Source organism: Pygoscelis adeliae, unplaced genomic scaffold, assembly GCF_000699105.1.
Source record: "Pygoscelis adeliae isolate BGI_AS28 unplaced genomic scaffold, ASM69910v1 Scaffold57, whole genome shotgun sequence".
Taxonomy (NCBI): domain Eukaryota; kingdom Metazoa; phylum Chordata; class Aves; order Sphenisciformes; family Spheniscidae; genus Pygoscelis; species Pygoscelis adeliae.
The window spans coordinates 319,514-337,994 of record NW_008825615.1 but is presented as its reverse complement, the minus strand read 5'-3'; the positions used below and the strand labels follow the sequence as shown (position 1 = coordinate 337,994).

Below are 18,481 nucleotides of genomic sequence, written 5' to 3'. Positions count from 1 at the left end.
TAGCCCTCCCGAGGGGGGAAGCTGGCGCCGGTCGGCCCCCGTGGCCGGTCGGCCCCTGACTCTCTGCCTTTGTGCTGCAGATCACGGTGCTGGGGACGCCTGCGGAAGAACAAGGAGGAGGCAAAATAGACCTGATAAACGCTGGAGCGTTTGACGGCCTGGATGTGGTTTTTATGGCACACCCCTCGCAGGAAAACGCAGCTTACCTGCCCGATGTGGCTGAGCACGAGTGAGTGAGCGGGTTCAGGTGGAAGGGGTTGGCTGCTTGTTAGCCTTTTCTCCCCCTCCCCGAGTAGGGGGGCTGCTTTGGAAAGGGCTGAACTTAGGACCGGGGGACCTTGCGGGTGCCCTTCAGACTAAGTATTTGCAGTCAGCTAAAGAGACGGGTCGCTCTTCTGGACACTGAGCTGTTCTTTCAAAGTGCGGTGTTCAGCCTGGTGTTAAAGATCCCTGACTGCTCTGCGATAATCTTTCACGTGTCCTCAAAATCCATGCTTTCTTCTGATGTTTCTAGCCGTTTCTTTTTACACATGCATGTGATTATCTATTAAACAAAAAAATTTCATTTAAAAAACACCTGTTCTTTAAATTTTAGAACATGCAACTAGAGGGAGTCTTATGGATCCTAGTTCCTTGCTTCCCTGGGCACTGGGTCATGTAGTCCTCTGTACACATTTCATTTTAATCAGTTTTGAAAGTGTTTCAGGTTTTCTCTCCCACTTTTGAAAAAGCCAGCCAGCTGAGCCTGACTGCTGTTTGGATCCTTACTAACTTCCAGCCTAAATCTAATCATGGCCATTTTATATCTACTAACTCTCACATCAACTTTTTTTTGATTCAGAGTAGTTCTTGGCTTTCCTTCATGTTTACCTCCAATATGTATCCATAGACAGCACTCAGCTTTTTTTTTGCCAGCTAGCCATATAACTCTTCAGAAATTATGCCTTGTTTTCTTTTGGTTAGCCCTGCTGTTCAGTGTCAGCACTTGTTTGTTTGTACTTGGAGTGACTTGCCTTCCCTCTGAGTACTTACTCCTTGCTGGATGTGCATAACCAGGATTGTACACAGTGCATCAGGTGGAATTTCCTTAGACCTTACTCAGCTGATGCTGAGGGACCATAGTGTCTCCTTATCATTTTGGATGATGGCATGTTTGGGGCTTTCTCTTCAGTCATTTTCAAGCAATCAACTCTTAGACAAATGTTTAGTCTCTAAGTTACATGATCTTTTACCATATTTTTGAGTTTCATTCTGTTCTTTCTCTGCCAGTCTGCGAGGCCACGCTGTTCTTCCTTTGATATTATAAACCTCTTCTGTTTTCATAGTGTCCCAGCAGTAGTCTGTCAGCAGGTTTTGTTATTACATTTTATTTACATTAATGATTCTTGATTCCATGGTCTTATCTTGTAGAGACTCCACTAGTAACCTCCCTCCAGTGCAACTGTTTTTTCCAAGTATCAAGTTTGGCTGTCTCTGACTAAATTCTGTAATATTTAAATAACTGGTTTTCCAACCATTTCTGACTTGATGTACTGAGAACTGTTTTCATCTTGGTTGTGCTACCTTCCAGCTCCTATGTGCTTGATTTTATTGGCCATTTTGCTTTTACCAGTGCTGTTCCTGGTGGGTCATTTGCTTCTGTTACTGCTAAGTTCTGTGGTGAAACCGACAAGGTTAGCAACACCTAGTCTTCCTTACCTAGCTAGCTCTCTGCAATGTTCCATCATCATGATTCTAACGAGTCTTAACTGGTTATTGTAATCTCCTTCAAGACTTATCTCAGCTTGGCTTTTGGTTGCTGTACCTTCAGACTATATGATCTTCAAGATGCAGTTTTCATGAATAGTTCTGTCTTTCTGTTCATTTCAACTTTTGCAATAGCCTTTTGAGTTTGATACTTTAAGATTTGGAAATCTCCCTTCAGAAGTGATGGTCTGCTGTAAGATGCAAGTCCTAGATAGCCTTTAAACCTTGAATATGGAGGAGGCATGGAGTTGAAGTACTGAGTGAAACAGCTTACTACCTCCAGAAGCTTGAAATACTCAGCTGATGTCATGATTTATTTAATTACAAGATTCCAAAGGTACAAAGACTGTTTTGATGACTTGTAATTGATCTTTTGGTTCTTTCCAAGGAATTTAGGGATTGGTGATCACTAAATGGCTAGTATTACTACATCTGCAAACTCCGAAGCTGGCTTGTGCCTGAAGTAAAATTAACATACTGGGATAACTGTGGTGAATACATGCCAAAATTTGCTAATTCTTACTCACTTATCCTTCACCTAATCAGCCTGTTTCTTGTTGGCCAAACAGGATCCACATTCTTCTGCTAATATTCTTAAACTGGCTTAGGGTTTCATTATTCACCAAAATCTGGTGGGTTTTTTCTGTATGCGACATTTGTGTAGCAATAGAAGTATAAGAAAAGGAATGCTGAAATAACATTTTTTTAAGAAGCGCATGTTTCTTGTGGGGGAAAAAAAAGATTGCAACATGACTTTCTGCTTTAGTTTGCCTTCTCTCCATTTTTTGGAGAATATCTAGAGATCTGTCCTGCCTTCTTTGTGAGTTGATTTGAGGGATTGCAGTCTAATACTTGGGATGTTAATGGATGTTTTCTTATCTTGATTTCATAATGATAATAAATTTTAAATAAAACTCATACTTTACAGAATGGGATGTATGGTTGTCTTGGAGGATGAGGGAGGATGGAAAAGGGCATACTTAATTTGGATTGCAGGCAGTAGCAGGAGACGTTTTCTGCTGCAACAGTACACTCCATTGTGTCCCTCTTTGCTATCCAGTATTTAAGTTCTGGTATTAACTTACAGCTGTGGTATGGTTCAGAGCATGAGGGGTCAGTTCAGGATAAGTGGCTAGGTTGCCATCTGTGCAAGACAGAGGGACAAGCAAGTTAGGCTGGTCCTAGCTGGGTGAGAGACAGGTTGTGTGTCTCAGGGGAGAACTCTTGAAGCTTGAGGATGGAGGTTTTTATGTGAAGGACTGGGTATTGAGTACAAACAGACTTAGTTAAAACCTCTAGTATTGATAAAAAACTAGTACTTATGTATTTGGTAAGTAGTAATACCTTACGTAGTTGTCAGTATTTAATATTTGCCTCTCGTGTAAAGAGTTTTCATATAATTTGAAATGCTAAATCATTTTGTAAGGCTAATATAAATGGCCCTCACAAGATGAACCCAAGCATGAATTCTTACTGGAAGTCTTTAGGTGCAGTATTTTATGACTTCTGCGAAGTTGGAGGATAACCTTTCTTGTTTCTTCCTTGTTGCAAGCCTTTCTACTAGCATTCTGAGGTGTGCAGGGAACATCCTTGCTGTAGCATGTTAATGTATATTTTATACTAGGCTATGCTTTTACTGCACTTTTAAAACTTGACTTCTGTTATGTAGACATGGCTTGTATGTGATCTTAGTAATGTGCTTTTGCTGTCTTATATACTGTACATATTTTATTGAAGTTTGACGAGAATTAGGACAGTCAACTTCTAATTTTGAATCAGAGAAAAGGGTTTGTTACCCTCTGAGAAGAATGTTAGTAACTTTAAGTCTCAGAACAGTCAGGAGGTATAAAAAAGTGTTGGCGCCACTTAATTAGTATGTGAAGCCTGTACTTCTCAGGAAAAGGCTGTATAGTGGTATGTTACTGGTAGCTCTTTTGCCTGATTGGCTCTTGATATTGTTTCATTTCATTGGTTTTCTAGAAATCTTTCAGCATCTTCCTGCACTCAAAGATAGTTCAACTTTGCAACAGTGTAGTGCCAGGTAAATTGTTTGGTGTTCTGCTGCACAAAACTTAAATAACAAATATTTGTGTGAATAAAAGGAACTTTTTATTTTAGAGGTTTTTTCAGTGGATGAAAAACAAATAAGCAATGCCTTTTATTTCCTAGTGTGACTGTGAAATACTATGGAAAAGCTTCTCATGCTGCTGCTTATCCTTGGGAAGGAGTTAATGCATTAGATGCTGCTGTTCTTGCATACAACAATCTGTCTGTTTTAAGACAGCAAATGAAACCGACCTGGAGAGTTCATGGTGAGATCTTCATTAAATCTAATATCTGGCAAGTAAGAGTTTAGGCTGTTGAAATACTAACTTACAAAATCCCACAATTTAAAATATTGCATTATTGCACTAAATTAGTATAGTCACTTCAAATACTATGAAATAGCACCATTTCATTTAAATATTGTCTGTAATCTTTAAAATCATGTCAGTGTCCAGAACTAACTTCTGAAAATAGGCTTATGGGTCAGATTCAAAAAAGGACACTGGCACATAGGTAGAGCCTAGACAAATTTTAAGTCTTTGCACTTGAAGTTGCAGTTCAGAAAGAAAGAGTTCTAAGTTTATTTTGGTACGTGGCCTTGAATTCCTTAAAGTTAATGTACGTGGTTTTAGGTGTAAGATTAAATGCTTCTGAAAAATGAAGTATTACTTACTGCATTGTTTTTGTAGTAGACGTTCCATGGAAGGGTGTAGTGGTCTAGAGTGACTGAAGTTTATTTGCTGAAGTACAAAAAACAAGTGATGGCAGAAGCCTATAGTTCTGGTTAGTAGCCCAATCAACTAGATGTGCGCTGGATTCTAATATTTAATATATAGCAGACCTTGAAGTAGAAAGGCCATTTTCCAATAAGACATATTAACCATTGACTCATACTCCTTCAACATCATGCATTTCTTTTTGTTTCAGAAGTTGAGATGGAAGCTGCCCTTTAGCTATAAACCCAGGTTTCCCTTATTACATCCAACGCAACTTTTTCCAAGTTGAAATTAAGAAACTTTGCCATTTCTACAGGGCTTCTGAATGTAGAACTGTTTATTTGGAATACTTGTTAGGAGCTTAAAACACTTCCAGAAGTTCTGAGCTAATGATCATTATATGCCTTGGCTGCTTGTGCTGTATAATATATGTGTGTATTTCTCTCCAGGATGTCTGGATGGAGTCTGGAAGCCCTAACCCTTTTGACTGTAGATGAAGATGTTTGCAGTTCTGCTGTGCAGCATACCCAAATGAATTTCAGACAGTGGGCATAGCCTTAGCTCTCTATCCTATTGCTCTGTAGAAAACAAGGCACTTAATGATGAGTTTTGGTGTCTGAAACTCATGTGTTGCAGGTTTAAGATTGGAGGTGCATGAGTCTTTTATTTGATCTAAGCCTAAAACCCTAAATACTGCTTTCTTCATAGTTTCTAAAAGCTACATGGGTAATGTAGGCAAAAAACTAAGTATCTAAACAAGCTTCCTAGAGGTAACACTTCCCAAACCACAGCAAAACTTAAATTACTGTGTTGATACAACTGCTGTCATAAACCTGGTTTTCAAACTGGACATATATAAAATACCTTTGGGAAAGTATAAGCAGCCAGAATAAGATTTAATTTTAGGAATGCTTTCTTTACAACATTGTGTTGGAGGTCTTGTGTTGCAGGCTTGCAGTAACAGCCATGGCTGACTTAAGTGATCCTAAAAATCTTAGTGTTAACCCACTAACAAGAACTGAAATAGTTTCCATTATTTGAAGTCTAGAATTTCTAAGCAATGTTTTATGTACTTGAACAATGTTGATTTGAGTTTGTCTAATATTTAATAAGTTTTTCCTTGCTTATGAGTGGAGTAAATGTTGCCCCTTTGAAAAACAGGAATGTAGATTTTTTTCTGTTCAAGAAATTGTATTAAACAGGCTGTAAAAAAAAGTTCCATCTAGAAATGCTAGGGCAGGGCAAACTAGGTGCTGTTAGTAGTGTGTACTAATAAGATCTGCTGTCCAGTCCATATTACAGTTGCTTTGAAATGTAAGTGTATACATACTCTTGGACTCTATCCAGTTCCCTTTACAAATGTGTTGGAAGACAAATGAAAGCTCATTAAGCTACTTGTTCTGAGCAAATGTGTTATGATGTGTCATGCAAATTTGCATGACTACTTAGTTGCTGATTTGCTGGTTCCTTTTCTATGAAGTCTGTCCCTCTCATCTGAGCTGTTCCTTTTGTTATGGACTAGTACTGATAGTGGTTTAATTCAGCACTCTGTTTACTTTGACCGTATTGGAGACTGGAAAGGTTTTACTTGAGGGGGGAATTCATAGTCTTAATAGGTTTTCTGCACCAAAAGTGAAGATTTGTTGCCTATTTGCATCCTGATAGTGCTGTCTTTTTAGGCTTCAGTGACACATCAGTAACTTTGTGCAGTGTTTCCATTTAAGGTAGATTGTTTCTCAGGTTCTGCAGAAAACCAATCTTACTCCACATACATAAATTGAGGATAGGAGGCCGGGGAAACAAGCAGCCGGCTGAAAGCAATGAGCTGTTAATGCATTGAAATCTAATGTAGAATTGAGGTCTACAATGTTTTTTTGTTGAAATGTCTAAATATTACAGTCTTTTATGGTAAAGCCTCTGAGGCCATAATTGAAAACTATGTAGTTGTCACACATTTCCTTGAGGGAACACTTTCAACTCAAACTTCACTCTTGAATAAAACTGTACATATATTATACACCCCAATATTCCTAAAGAATTAGTATGAGGAATCTAATGAACTTTCTGTGCACTGCAACACACACATTACTCCAGTATTGCTGAGATATGCAACTTACTCAACTTCTCTCCAAGTTGGCAAAATAAGTTGGAGACATTGTAGTTGAGGAAACCTTTAAAAGTTGGAATTCAAGGTAGCCTTTATAACAAATTTTTTTCTTTTTCGATGGCAGCCAGGTTGCTTTAAGACTCTGCATTGAATTTCAGGGGATTAATTACAAATGCTAGTTTGGCTTGTCTTTAGGTTTATAACAGATAACCAAAGAATGCAATGAAATCGTGCTGAAAAACATGTACACATTCCACTTAATCTGACATGATTAAGAAACTTTGTCCACATACTATATTTTTTACATTCTTTATGTATTTCATGCTCAGTTGATGTTTTGTTGGGTTTTGTTTACATATTTAGCTCTTGAGCAAGGAGTTTCATGACAGGGCTGAAGATGAAGCATTTGTATTTAACACTAGTAACATGACTTTCCCTTTCTGCAGGCGTAATAAGAAATGGTGGCGTGAAACCTAACATCATTCCTTCTTACACCGAACTAGAGTTTTACTTGCGTGCCCCTTCAATGAAAGATCTTTCTGTTCTGACAGAGAAGGTTGAGAACTGCTTCAAATCTGCAGCACTGGCCACAGGATGCAAAGTAAGAATGTATTCATGGTCATGTTTCTACTGCGCTGGGGAATAAGGTAGGCCAGAATAGGAAATTGAGGCTCACAGCATTTGTCTGCATGGTGTTTAGCTGAAAGAATTCAAAATGTCGATGATACTATTTGCTATTCTGTTGCTTTGTGTCCTGAAAGAAAGCTTTGTTTTATAAATAGAATGCTGTCACAGAATCATAGAATAATCTAGGTTGGGAGAGACCTCCAGAGGTCATCTAGTCTAATCCTCTGTTCAGAGCAGGACCAGTTAGAGCAGATTGCTCAGTGCCATGTCGACTTCCGAGTATCTCCAAGGATGAAAGTCTACAGCCTCTTTCAACAGTGCTCTACCCGCCTCATGGTGAACGAGGCTTTTCCTGATGTTTATACTGTGATGACAGAGTACTGGAACAGGTTGCCTGGAGAGATTGTGGTGTTTCCATCCTTGGAGATAGTGAAAAGCTGCATTGATACAGTCCTGGGCCACCAGCTCTAGGTGACCCTGCTTGAGCAGGGGAGTTGGAGAAGATGACCTCCAGAGATGCTTTCCAACTTCAACCAACTTCTGTGATTCTGTTGTATCTAATAGGAATTTCCTTTGTTGCCTCTCATCATATGTATCACTGGGCATCTCTGAGAATTCTGGTTCTGTCTTTTCTCTACCCTCTCCATCTGGTAGCTGTAGACAGCTTAACCTTCTTTTCTGAAGGCTCAGCAAACCAAGTTCTTTCAGCCTTTCCTTGTATGTCATGTTCTCCAGCACCCTAATCATCTTCCCCTGGACTTGCTCCAGTCTTGAGTTCAGGAGCACAAAACTGAACACAGTACATCAGATGTGGTCTCACAGGAGTTGTCTGCATCAATAATAAAGGTATTAAAACAGTAATGGCACCAGTATTGATTGCAGATGGATGCTACAAGTAACAGGCAGCAATTTGGATTTTTGTGCCACTGATCATAATACTTTGAGCCTGAATATCTTTTGTGTCCACTGAGCCAGACCTGTCATTATGAAAAGCTAAGCTTGGTCATGCACCATCTGCTCTTCCGTGAATCTATGCTGGATAGTCACAATCACCTTGTGATTCATGTGCCTGGACATGGGTCTTGGGAGGATTTATTTGCTCTATAATTTCCCCAGGAGCTTGAGGATAGGACAGTCTGACCAGTCTGTAATTTCCAAGATCTTCCTCCTTCATCTCTAGGCCCTTCAAGATGTATGTGAGCTTTAGCTCTTTTTCAGTGTGCAGGAGCATTGCTCTATTTCCTTTGCCCCATTAAACAGCAGGCTCATGTAGCAACCAAATATGAAAACCAGTCATTTTTCAGTTAGCATTCTTCTCAATTTTTTTGCTTTTAGTGTGTGGAAGTCTCTCCTGTAGCTGGTTCCAGCAATATGATTACCTTGCAATGTATTGCTAAGATAGGTGGTTCTACCTGCTCTGTAGTTACAGATCGATGGCTGATACAGCTGTGAAAAGAATGCCTATGTTCATCAGAACAAATACATATAGTGTATATGAATGTAAGCTAGTGAGTTTTAAGGTCTGTTTGAGGCATTAGGTGCTCTTTTCCTAGTATGGCCCCTCCACTCTAACTAGAAAAGGATTTCAGAAAGTGTACTTTATGCAGAATGAAAGTTAAGATCTCTTTTGAAACTTGACATTGGTATGATTTTTACATTTGTTTTCAAGCTTCTTGCCTGTGTGAAGTTATTTCATGAATGGGGCTGTAGTTATTGGAAGTGTTCTAAACAAAAATAGTAAAATAGAATTTGGTGAAAGACTGAATTGATTTCTATGTCGTTTAATAGTGCCTGCAGTGGAAATCATTAGAAGCTGTTACAGGAAATGCTTACTATTTTTGGAGATGCTCTCTGTGAAATCCATGCTTCTGGAATTTGGCTGTCTAGTGCAAGCTTGACAGAACACCAGCTGTGTTTTGATCAAGGCTATTATTTGGCGGAGTGTTACATTTGTGAAAGAAACTTAGCACTTACGACTGTTTTGACGTGGGCTTGAAGTATGGACATGTATTTAACTTTTCCGGGCTTTAAATTGTTTACATTAAACTGGCTTAGGTTGGTGAAAAATTTCTAGTCATTTGAGGTTTTTTTTGTCTAGGTGGAAATAAAAGGTGGTGAAAATGATTACTACAATGTGCTTCCAAATAAGAGCCTGCAGAAAGTTTACAAGGAGAATGGAAAGAAGCTTGGAATAGAGTTCATATCAGAAGACTGTATCTTGAATGGTTTGTCAGGTAACTCGATCTGGGTTTTTTTGTTATGGCTTAAGCTTACATTGATCAACTCTTAAATGTATAAAATAAAGGGACAGAGGTAGGTTAAACATAGTCTGGTCAGAAGAAAAAAGCCAAATGAAAAAATGGAAGCTCTGTAAAAGGATCGTACCTCTGGCCTGTGTTTCTGTATTTGTTGTAGAAGCTGAGAAATTTTCCCAACCGGTATGGAAAGCAGTAATCATTTTCTGATAATATTTCTGAAACTATTTCAAGTAAGAAACAGTTTGGCTGGGGGGAGGGATGGAAGGATGGAAAGATAAGAACTGTCTTACTGAGAACATGAGGATGTGGAATGATTTGTGGCTCGTTCTGTTGCTTTGAATTACAGAATCCCGGTTTATGTTTCGAACAAAGATGAGATTTAGTTTTTACGAACCTTGTTTAACTATTTCCCAAGCTTACATATGAACAAATATACTAGCATCTAACTAATATCTTGGAGTTTTTGAAGACATTTTTAAGCGGAAGTTTAAGCATCTCAGTAACCCTAATTTAAACCTCTTTCCATTAACAGGTAATTCTGTGCCTCTAATTTTAGTTCACGAGTTCAACAGATTAGTTTTCCAAAGGGTACCATTCAAGTAGGTGTTCACTTCTCGGTCTTGACTATGTCTCAAACTATTTCACTTACTTGGTCTCTCAGAGGTATAGTAATAGGAATGTGAATTCTTGAATGCTCAGGGGGGTTTCTCTTACCCTTAACAGTTTTTTCCCAGAATCTTCCTACAGGAGCTCTGTTCAAGTCTTATAACTGCTGCTGATACTTTATAGCCTGCACTACTGATCATAGCTACATATAAACGTTTTTACTTCACTCATGTTAAAGGTTTTTCTCTTTGGTTAGAAGGAAAAGATTGTTTTCAGTAAAAATGGTTATTCCAAATAGTTTGATTGCGGTACTAATCTTCTCTATATTAAATACAGATTATTTTTGGATAGTTGAGATCGTGGTGTTTGGGGATAGAGTTCTCCAAACTTTCATTTGTGTGGGGGACACAGCATATCTAATGGTGTTCTGGTTGTTTTTTCTCTTATTTCTCCCCTTCCAAATTAAGGCAACACTAGCATATTTTCTCCAATCGGTTCATTGTCTTGGGTTTAAAAACAAATTATAACTAAAGGCAGATTTCTTTTTTCTTTATTCAGTGTGGTACAAGCAAGACTTACTATTTTACACATTTAGCCTAAGAAAGGTGCTGAGGAACCTTATTTAGAACATTTACTGTAGTGAAACTTTCTGGAGCTCTGCATTGCTTCCCTCAAACCATTGTATTAAGGGTGAAGATGATGAATACAGGTGATCATGCTGGTTCAGACGACTTTGAATGAACTTAGTACAGACCCCTAATTGTAATAGTGCTTTCATATGTAAGTTATATGATATGCTAAATGTTAAACATTAACTTGCTTAAACTGAAACTCTCCATATGCCTGTCCTTAAATTGCTTGTCGAATGTCAACATGTGCTTGAGCAATCACATTTTATTGCACACTGTAGTAGGCCTTACTGAATTTTCTTTCCACAGCTGCTTCTCTGAATTTTTGCAGTGGGAATTCGGGAGTGATAACAAAGCCCAGTCTCCAGAGACATAGGAGTGGAATTTTGTATGCTACCCTTTTTGGGAGGGGTTGAGTGTTTTGTCTCATCTTTTTCAAGACCTCTATTTCTGTTTAGTTTTCATATGGTTTTCAATGTTTTCTTTTAGGATATCAGTTTCTTCTGTTGAAAGGGAAGGAAGATAGCTCAGTTGCTTCTCCATGTCTGTGCAGCAGAAAAGTCGTTAACAGATGAGCATACTCGCTGCCACCTCTACATGGGTATTAGTATCGGTCTGCTTACAGGTATTGCTCTAGGCAGCTAAGCATTACGAAGAATTCCTTTAGTCCACCAACTCACACTACCTTGTGTGTGCCTTGTGCACGCTCCGCTCATTTGGCACACAGCCAGGATGATGTGAAATAATGTGAACCTGAGTTAGCTTTGACCAGGTGCCATGACCTGTTTCGCCTTCTGCTGGTAGGGTAGCTCTACTACAGGATATCGATAACCTCCCAAAGCAGATGGCTTAGTTTAGCATGCCTTAGTTGAGGCACCCACACTTGCAATAACTTACTCTGATATTTTTAGCATTCATGGGGTTCATTGGCTTCCTGTGCACAAGGCTGATATAGATTATCATAAGAAGGAGCCGGTATGTTTCGAAAATACCACTTTTGAAGCTTGGGGCTGTATATAAACGCTTCCTGGAATCTCTTGCATTTTCCCCTCCATTTATGTTTATGGTAATACTGGCTTCCATTACGTGTTCAGTGACTTGAAGAGGCTTCAGTATCAGCTTCAGGATTTTTTGGACAGCCTGGAGCTCCCAGTACCTTTCTATTGAAGATAGTGCTCAAGTCTGTATATTGCATTGATAACTGTGCAATTATTTATGCTTCTAGAAGGAAATCTGATCTGTACATCTCTATCAAGTATACAGTTACAGATGTTTGTATGGAAACTACTGGAACACTTGATGTTCTAAACATGCCATTAGGTATGACAGAGGGGAAGATGGTTTTTATGCTTCTAGAAGGAAACCCGATCTGTACATCTCTAGCCAGCATACAGATGTTTGTATGGAAACTATTGGAACACCTGATGTTTAAACATGCTGCTAGGTATGATAGAGGGAAAGATTTGACTGTCACATTTTTATTAAAAGCTGTCTGGATTTTGGTTTGTTCAGCTCTTCATCTTACTAGAAAATGCCAAGTTCAAATCCCTTACATTCAGCAAAAATAACCTGTAAACCAGTAGTAGATGGGATATGGATATAATTTTAGGTGGAATTACATGACTGAGAGCTGGGATGCACTGAAATTGCTGATGCTTCATTTGCTGGCTGAGAGCAGGGAAAAAGGCCAACACAGTCTTTCCAGCAGCTTGTGTATTAGGACTTAGTAAGGCAAGTCTAGAATTCTTGGTTTAGTCTGGAGTAGGCAGAACTTCTAGACTTCTGATTTGTCTTTCCAGACTGACCAAAGAATGGATCAATAGTGTAGACTGCTGAAAATTAAAATAACTTGTTACTGTGCCAAGAGTTGGATTTTCTTCAAATGCATACTGTATTTACGGGAAAATATCTTTTTTTTTTTTTGGACAAGCCTTACTGCTTCCATTTGTCTGTAGGCAGAGCAAATAGCAAGCTAGTCTTGTCCTCTTTGATCACATAATGTAGGCTCTGTGGACTCACTTTTAATAACTATATGCTTCCAAGTGAAATCTGTATTCTGCAACCATTTCATTACTAAGTCTTAAGGCATTAGCAATATCTTGTCTCCATAAAGTATCATGATATGGAGGCTACCTGATGTGTTACAAATAATTTTAAATCTTTGGAACGGTCATTTTGTATGCCATTGCTAAAGAAAAATTCTTACAGCTCTGGCCTGAAAAAAATTAATTGAGGTCTTAGCTGGTCATCCCTATTTTTCCCCGCTATGAAACAATGCTTCCTCTGGTATCTGAATTTCACAATAACTGGCACGTTGATTTCTCCGGCTTCTAAATGTCATTTTAACAAATACTGAGTGGATTGCTTGTTTGGGTTTAAAAAAAAAAAAGCTCTCAGGAAGTAGTTGCAGACTCTTGGATGATTTACTATGAAGGATCTACTACTTCTGGATGGTATCGTTAAGTAGATAAGGCAGTACTTTGAGATGGGTACTATCACTAGCTAACATACTGAAAGTGCTAGTCAGACATGAAAGAATCATCATTAAAATCTGCAGCATTGCTATCAAGATTTTTTTATGTCTACAAAGCACTAGTGTTTTGTCTGGAGTTTAGTTCTGATCTTATTTCAAGAGTACTTGTGCTGTTAAGGTTTCCGTAACTGAGAATAATCAAAAAGCATGGGAAAAAATAGTTGTCCTCCATCTGTTTTTGTTTAAAGATAGATTGTTCCTACTTGAGAGTCCTCTACCTAATGCTGAATATTTGCATACTGGTGAACAGCGGTAACTGTTAGGCCTGGTTCTAAGGGCTGTAGCAGGAAAATAGCCAGACTGCCTGAAACTCGAAGGTTTGCAGCTTTAATTGTTTCTGAATTAACAGCTTACTATCAGGAGATGCTTGATAAGAAATTAGTAGTAAATGGAATAGGAACATGCTGATACGTCTTCCTTGCAGTCCAGTAACTGATTATTGATCAGAAGTGCACTGGAGAGCAGCATCTGAAGATGGCTAGTTAGGGAAAACATCTCGGAGATGGGAAATTTTTGTATGGATAATGAATGCCTCATTAGAAATGCTTTTATTTTAGTATTTGGGGCAAAGGATATTCTGTTTTAGATATGGGCTGGAGGTAATATCTATCATACACTTTCTTACAGCATTCAAAACTCTTCAACACTTGCTCATTAAGAAAATTTCTATGCTGCTTCTAGGTTCCACAGACTTTGGAAATGTTACATTTGTAGTCCCTGGGCTTCATCCTTATTTTTATATTGGCTCTGATGCATTGAATCATACTGAGCAGTACACAGAAGCTGCAGGTGAGTGGAAGTGAAAAGCGTTAGAGATTTATATTTGGAACCCTTCTGCATTGGAGGGACTGGTTGCTGACTCTTCACTACAGCAAATCTAGAAATTATAAATATTTCAAATTACAGAGGATTAAAGCTTTCACATGCTCCTATGGTATTCAAAGCTACTGTGTAGTAAATGTATCAAAGTGTAAGTACTTGATCTGAAAGTGGCTGTGTGTGAATACCTGTATGGAAATGGACTTGCTTTCTTCAAGTGTGGTGGGATCTGAGCTGAATACAGACCCTGAAACAGTTTACTTAGTTAATCGTAGAGCTGCAGAAAAAAGTTGACAAAATGTAGAATTTCTGTGTTTGTGTTTAAAGTTAAATCTATATGGGAAGGATGACCACTCCTCGTACTAAAAGCCTGACTTAGTATACCATCTAGACAGAAGAAATTAGAAGGATTATCCCTAGCAGCATATTCAGAAGAGTTTCTAAACATGAGCCAAAAGATGAAAGTAATTTTTACTTCTAAAGCACAATACTCTGGAAATGTAATAGAGACAACAGTATAAAACTCTGCATTTTCTAAAAAGGAAAATGTGAACACTCATTTTCCTGTTTTCAGTCTTACTTGTTTACATCAGTAGCAGAAAGTTAAGTACTTTCATGTGAAAACCTGTTTTGAGGCATCAGAAAATAGACATACTTCATTCATGCAAGTAGATTTTTAAGAAACTGTTCTTGCAATTGAAACTTGAAGAACTTATTTTATAGCATATGCCTTATGTGGTAAGCCAGTGGTTTGTATCTAATATTAGTAATCTAACCTGAAATTTCTCTTTCTTTCTTTCTGCAGGGTCACAGAATGCTCAGTTCTATGCTTTGCGCACAGCAAAAGCTTTGGCAATGACAGCACTGGATGTCATTTTCAAGCCAAGTCTGCTAGAAGAAGTCAGGGAAGACTTTAGACAGGTGAAGCTAAAAGAAGAGGGACAAATAAATCCAGTAGAACCTAACAAAGAATCTGGCATTGGCATAGGAGCATGTGCATCACACTAAACTTTATTAAACCTCTCTCAGTAGGATTGACTTAATGGACATGCTGTATTTAAATCCCAGAAGGGGCTGGATAAACACAAAGCTGAAGAAATGTTGATTATTTTTTTTGGACTTTAGGAGAAGCAAAATAGTATCATTGTTTTCAAAAATGTGCAATTTCATCTAGCTGTAATGTTTGCTCTATTCAATATGGTGATGAATTTCAGAGAGAAATCTCAAATATGTTGTCTTTAAGTTGCAGTGTTGAACAAATGGTAGTGTTTAGATCCTTTGTCAGTGATTTTCTATGTACTGCTAAAGTAATATTCCTTATAGGGGAAATGTGGCATTTACATGGAAATCTTTGTTCTAAAATAAGCACTGTTCACTCAGTGATCATAAGCTGAATCTGATCTATGAAGCCTTTCTCTCTGGCCAGTCACTTTTTCTTGGGACAAGATAGAGACTTAAAACCTGAGCTGGTTTCGCTGGAGGGAAGGGTGTATGTTTGGAGCTTCTAGCAATGGAAGAGAACTGTTTGTTTGGAAATGCGATCTGTAAAGGTTGATTGTCCTGAAATGAATTGACCTTCCTCCTAATAAATTTTGGAGGTGGCGTGGAGAAGTCATTGATCAAAAAATTGGAAAGCAACTAAATGTTTATTTGTTTAAATTAACACATTTAAACTACTGCAGGAAAACGCACATGCACCTTTTTTAAGTTCTACTCTAAGGCAATACAAGTGTCCACACAAGATGTTGCACTAGCTTAACTGATCCGAAGGATGTATATAAATTTAGCTAAACCAGTGGAAATCTTCCATGAATATGTGAGCGTGGTACCATGAAGCAGTAAATGAAGGTAACCTTAAACTGGTTGCGTGCAAACCCCTGTAGTAAGCTCTGAGAAGCTTGCACTGAGGATTGCTTGTGCAGTAACTGGCTTCTCAAACCTCTTTGTTCTCTTATCCTAAGCAGCAGATCTGTTAAGTCTGCGTGTTGTGTGGTTAGTCTGTTTAATCCTTGTTATTTTGCTTCCCAGAGATGTGAATGTTGCAAATTTTATCTAGGTGGTGTTCTGTGTGTCTAAACCTGTTAGGATTTTTTTTTAATTCACTTGTTAAAGGATCATGTGAATACATAGAGAAGGAACTAATCTTTTGTTCAGATACAAATTGCTGAGTCAATGGACAGACTGAGTGAAAAAGCAGCTTACTGGTTAACATTTTCCTAAGCATAGGTATTATAGTAAACTTCTGAAAAGAAGTCAGGCAAACTCTATTCCCCAGGAAATCAGAATACCCCAAATAATTTCAGGAACCATGTTTTTAACAGCACCAGTCTCTAAATGGTAAACTCTAGAATTCTAATCAGAATTTGTTTTATTAATTTCTATATTCAATTTCTAATTTTGGAAAAAAACAGATTCCTTATCTTGGTTTAACTGTGTACTCCCTCTGCGTTTCTGTGCCCTCTTTAACACAGACCTCCAGCTGCTATTTAAGAATTCTATTGATGCTTCCCCTGTTTAGAAGGAAAAAAGTGTGACTAGGCTGGCTGCTCTTTTTATGTCATGTAGACAGTGTAGACAACATAATTTGACAGCTTTTAGACTTTCTGATACTTAAGCCTCTGTGCTTGTAGTCATAGGACACAGACTATCTGTTAAATGCTCAGTGTCTTTGGAAAAAGGAAGTAACTGTTTATCTGTTTCTCTAAGAACTAGAGGCTCAATTAAAGGGGTTTGTTCTGTATTACAAGCCAGTCATTTGAAGAGTTGAGCATGACCATATGTATTCCAGGTTACAAGATGCTCCTTACTTACACCGGCATCCTTGCTTTCATTAGCAGACAGTTTTGACAGATGAATGCATGAAGCAGGTGAGGGTTGGACTCTGAGCTATAGGTATGTCCAGGATAGTAAGTTGGATACTAAATCCAACTGAAATTTGGTCCAAGGTTTGTCAAAGGAACTTTTAATTTAAACCCTGCCTTGCCAGTTCTCGGACACAGTTGTAATTCATTAAGTTCTACTGGGTTAACAAGCTAGCTTATGAGTTTCCTTAGCCTATGTGGCTTTTTATTTCCTCCTGCATGAACTGCTTAACTTCTGGCTTTGCTGTTTTTAAGATGGAGTGTTGGGATCCAAGTGATAGCAGAACGTGCTGCGTTGTTGTTTCCTACAAGCTGATGTGCATTACAGCCTTCTCAGTTCTCTTTGTCCAGACTAGCTGGCTGTTGGCTGCATCATGTCCGAGATCATTTAATTAAGCATTTCTGCACTAAAAGCTTGTCTTTTGTAATCATTGTTGGAATTAAAATGAAACTGAATACTGATTAAAGATGAGTTGATATCAATAAAGCAATTCAATTGTGACTGAATTTTCTTGTCCTTTGATTAATATTGGGATGCTGCATCACTTCATTTGAATAGCGTGTTTGATTTTTTTTTCCTAGCGTGGTATGATGATGTAAGAGTGAGGGGGTGTTAAGCTTTCCATTTCGGTCTGCCATATTGACCAGGTTTTTTTGTGAGGGTTAATGCTTTTCAAATACAATACTTAATGGTAGTCTTTGTAATCTTAGGGCTGTTTTAATGATTGAAACATGTTAGAATTCATAGAACAATAGGAATGGTGCTTGGGAGGGCTCTCTGGAGGATCTCCGTTAGCCTAAACCTGGTCCAGCCTCCAGCTTGAAGTGGGATTATTGCCAACACTTGATCAGGTGAGCTTGGCTTCATTTGCTGAATCCTGGAAGCCTCCAAGGATAGAGACTTTTCAACTTCCCCAGGCAAGCTAGTTCCAATTTGTCTCTCAGAACATTTGTTCTTAAGGTCCAGAACTAAAGCGGTTTGGGATTTAACTTTAGGATTTTACTATGACAGTGATACTACATATATGAGAGAAATATATGCCCAGAGAGTTGTGAATGGAGTTCAATCCAGTTGGCAGCTGGTCACAAGCGGTGTTCCCCAGGGCTCAGTATTGGGGCCAGTTCTGTTCAATATCTTTATCAATGATCTGGATGAGGGGATCGAGTGCACCCTCAGTAAGTTTGCAGACGACACCAAGTTGGGCGGCAGTGTTGATCTGCTCGAGGGTAGGAAGGCTCTGCAGAGGGACCTGGACAGGCTGGATCGATGGGCCGAGGCCAACTGTATGAGATTCAACAAGGCCAAGTGCCGGGTCCTGCACTTTGGCCACAACAACCCCATGCAGCGCTACAGGCTTGGGGAAGAGTGGCTGGAAAGCTGCCTGGCGGAATAGGACCTGGGGGTGTTGGTCGACAGCCGGCTGAACATGAGCCGGCAGTGTGCCCAGGCGGCCAAGAAAGCCAATGGCATCCTGGCCTGTATCAGAACTCGTGTGGCCAGCAGGAGCAGGGAAGGGATCGTGCCCCTGTACT

The 18,481-nt window shown here is 38.9% G+C and overlaps 1 protein-coding gene across 1 annotated transcript in view; it reads left to right on the top strand.

Annotated features, from left to right (window-relative positions):
* PM20D2 (peptidase M20 domain containing 2) overlaps nucleotides 1-18,481 on the top strand; it is a 40,713-nt gene that overhangs the window by 20,332 nt on the left and 1,900 nt on the right. Inside the window, exons 3-8 of the mRNA XM_009333213.1 lie at nucleotides 81-229; nucleotides 3,916-4,058; nucleotides 7,062-7,216; nucleotides 9,341-9,476; nucleotides 13,950-14,057; nucleotides 14,893-15,008. Coding sequence (XP_009331488.1) covers nucleotides 81-229; nucleotides 3,916-4,058; nucleotides 7,062-7,216; nucleotides 9,341-9,476; nucleotides 13,950-14,057; nucleotides 14,893-15,008 — 807 coding nt within the window. The remainder of the gene's footprint in view (nucleotides 1-80; nucleotides 230-3,915; nucleotides 4,059-7,061; nucleotides 7,217-9,340; nucleotides 9,477-13,949; nucleotides 14,058-14,892; nucleotides 15,009-18,481) is intronic.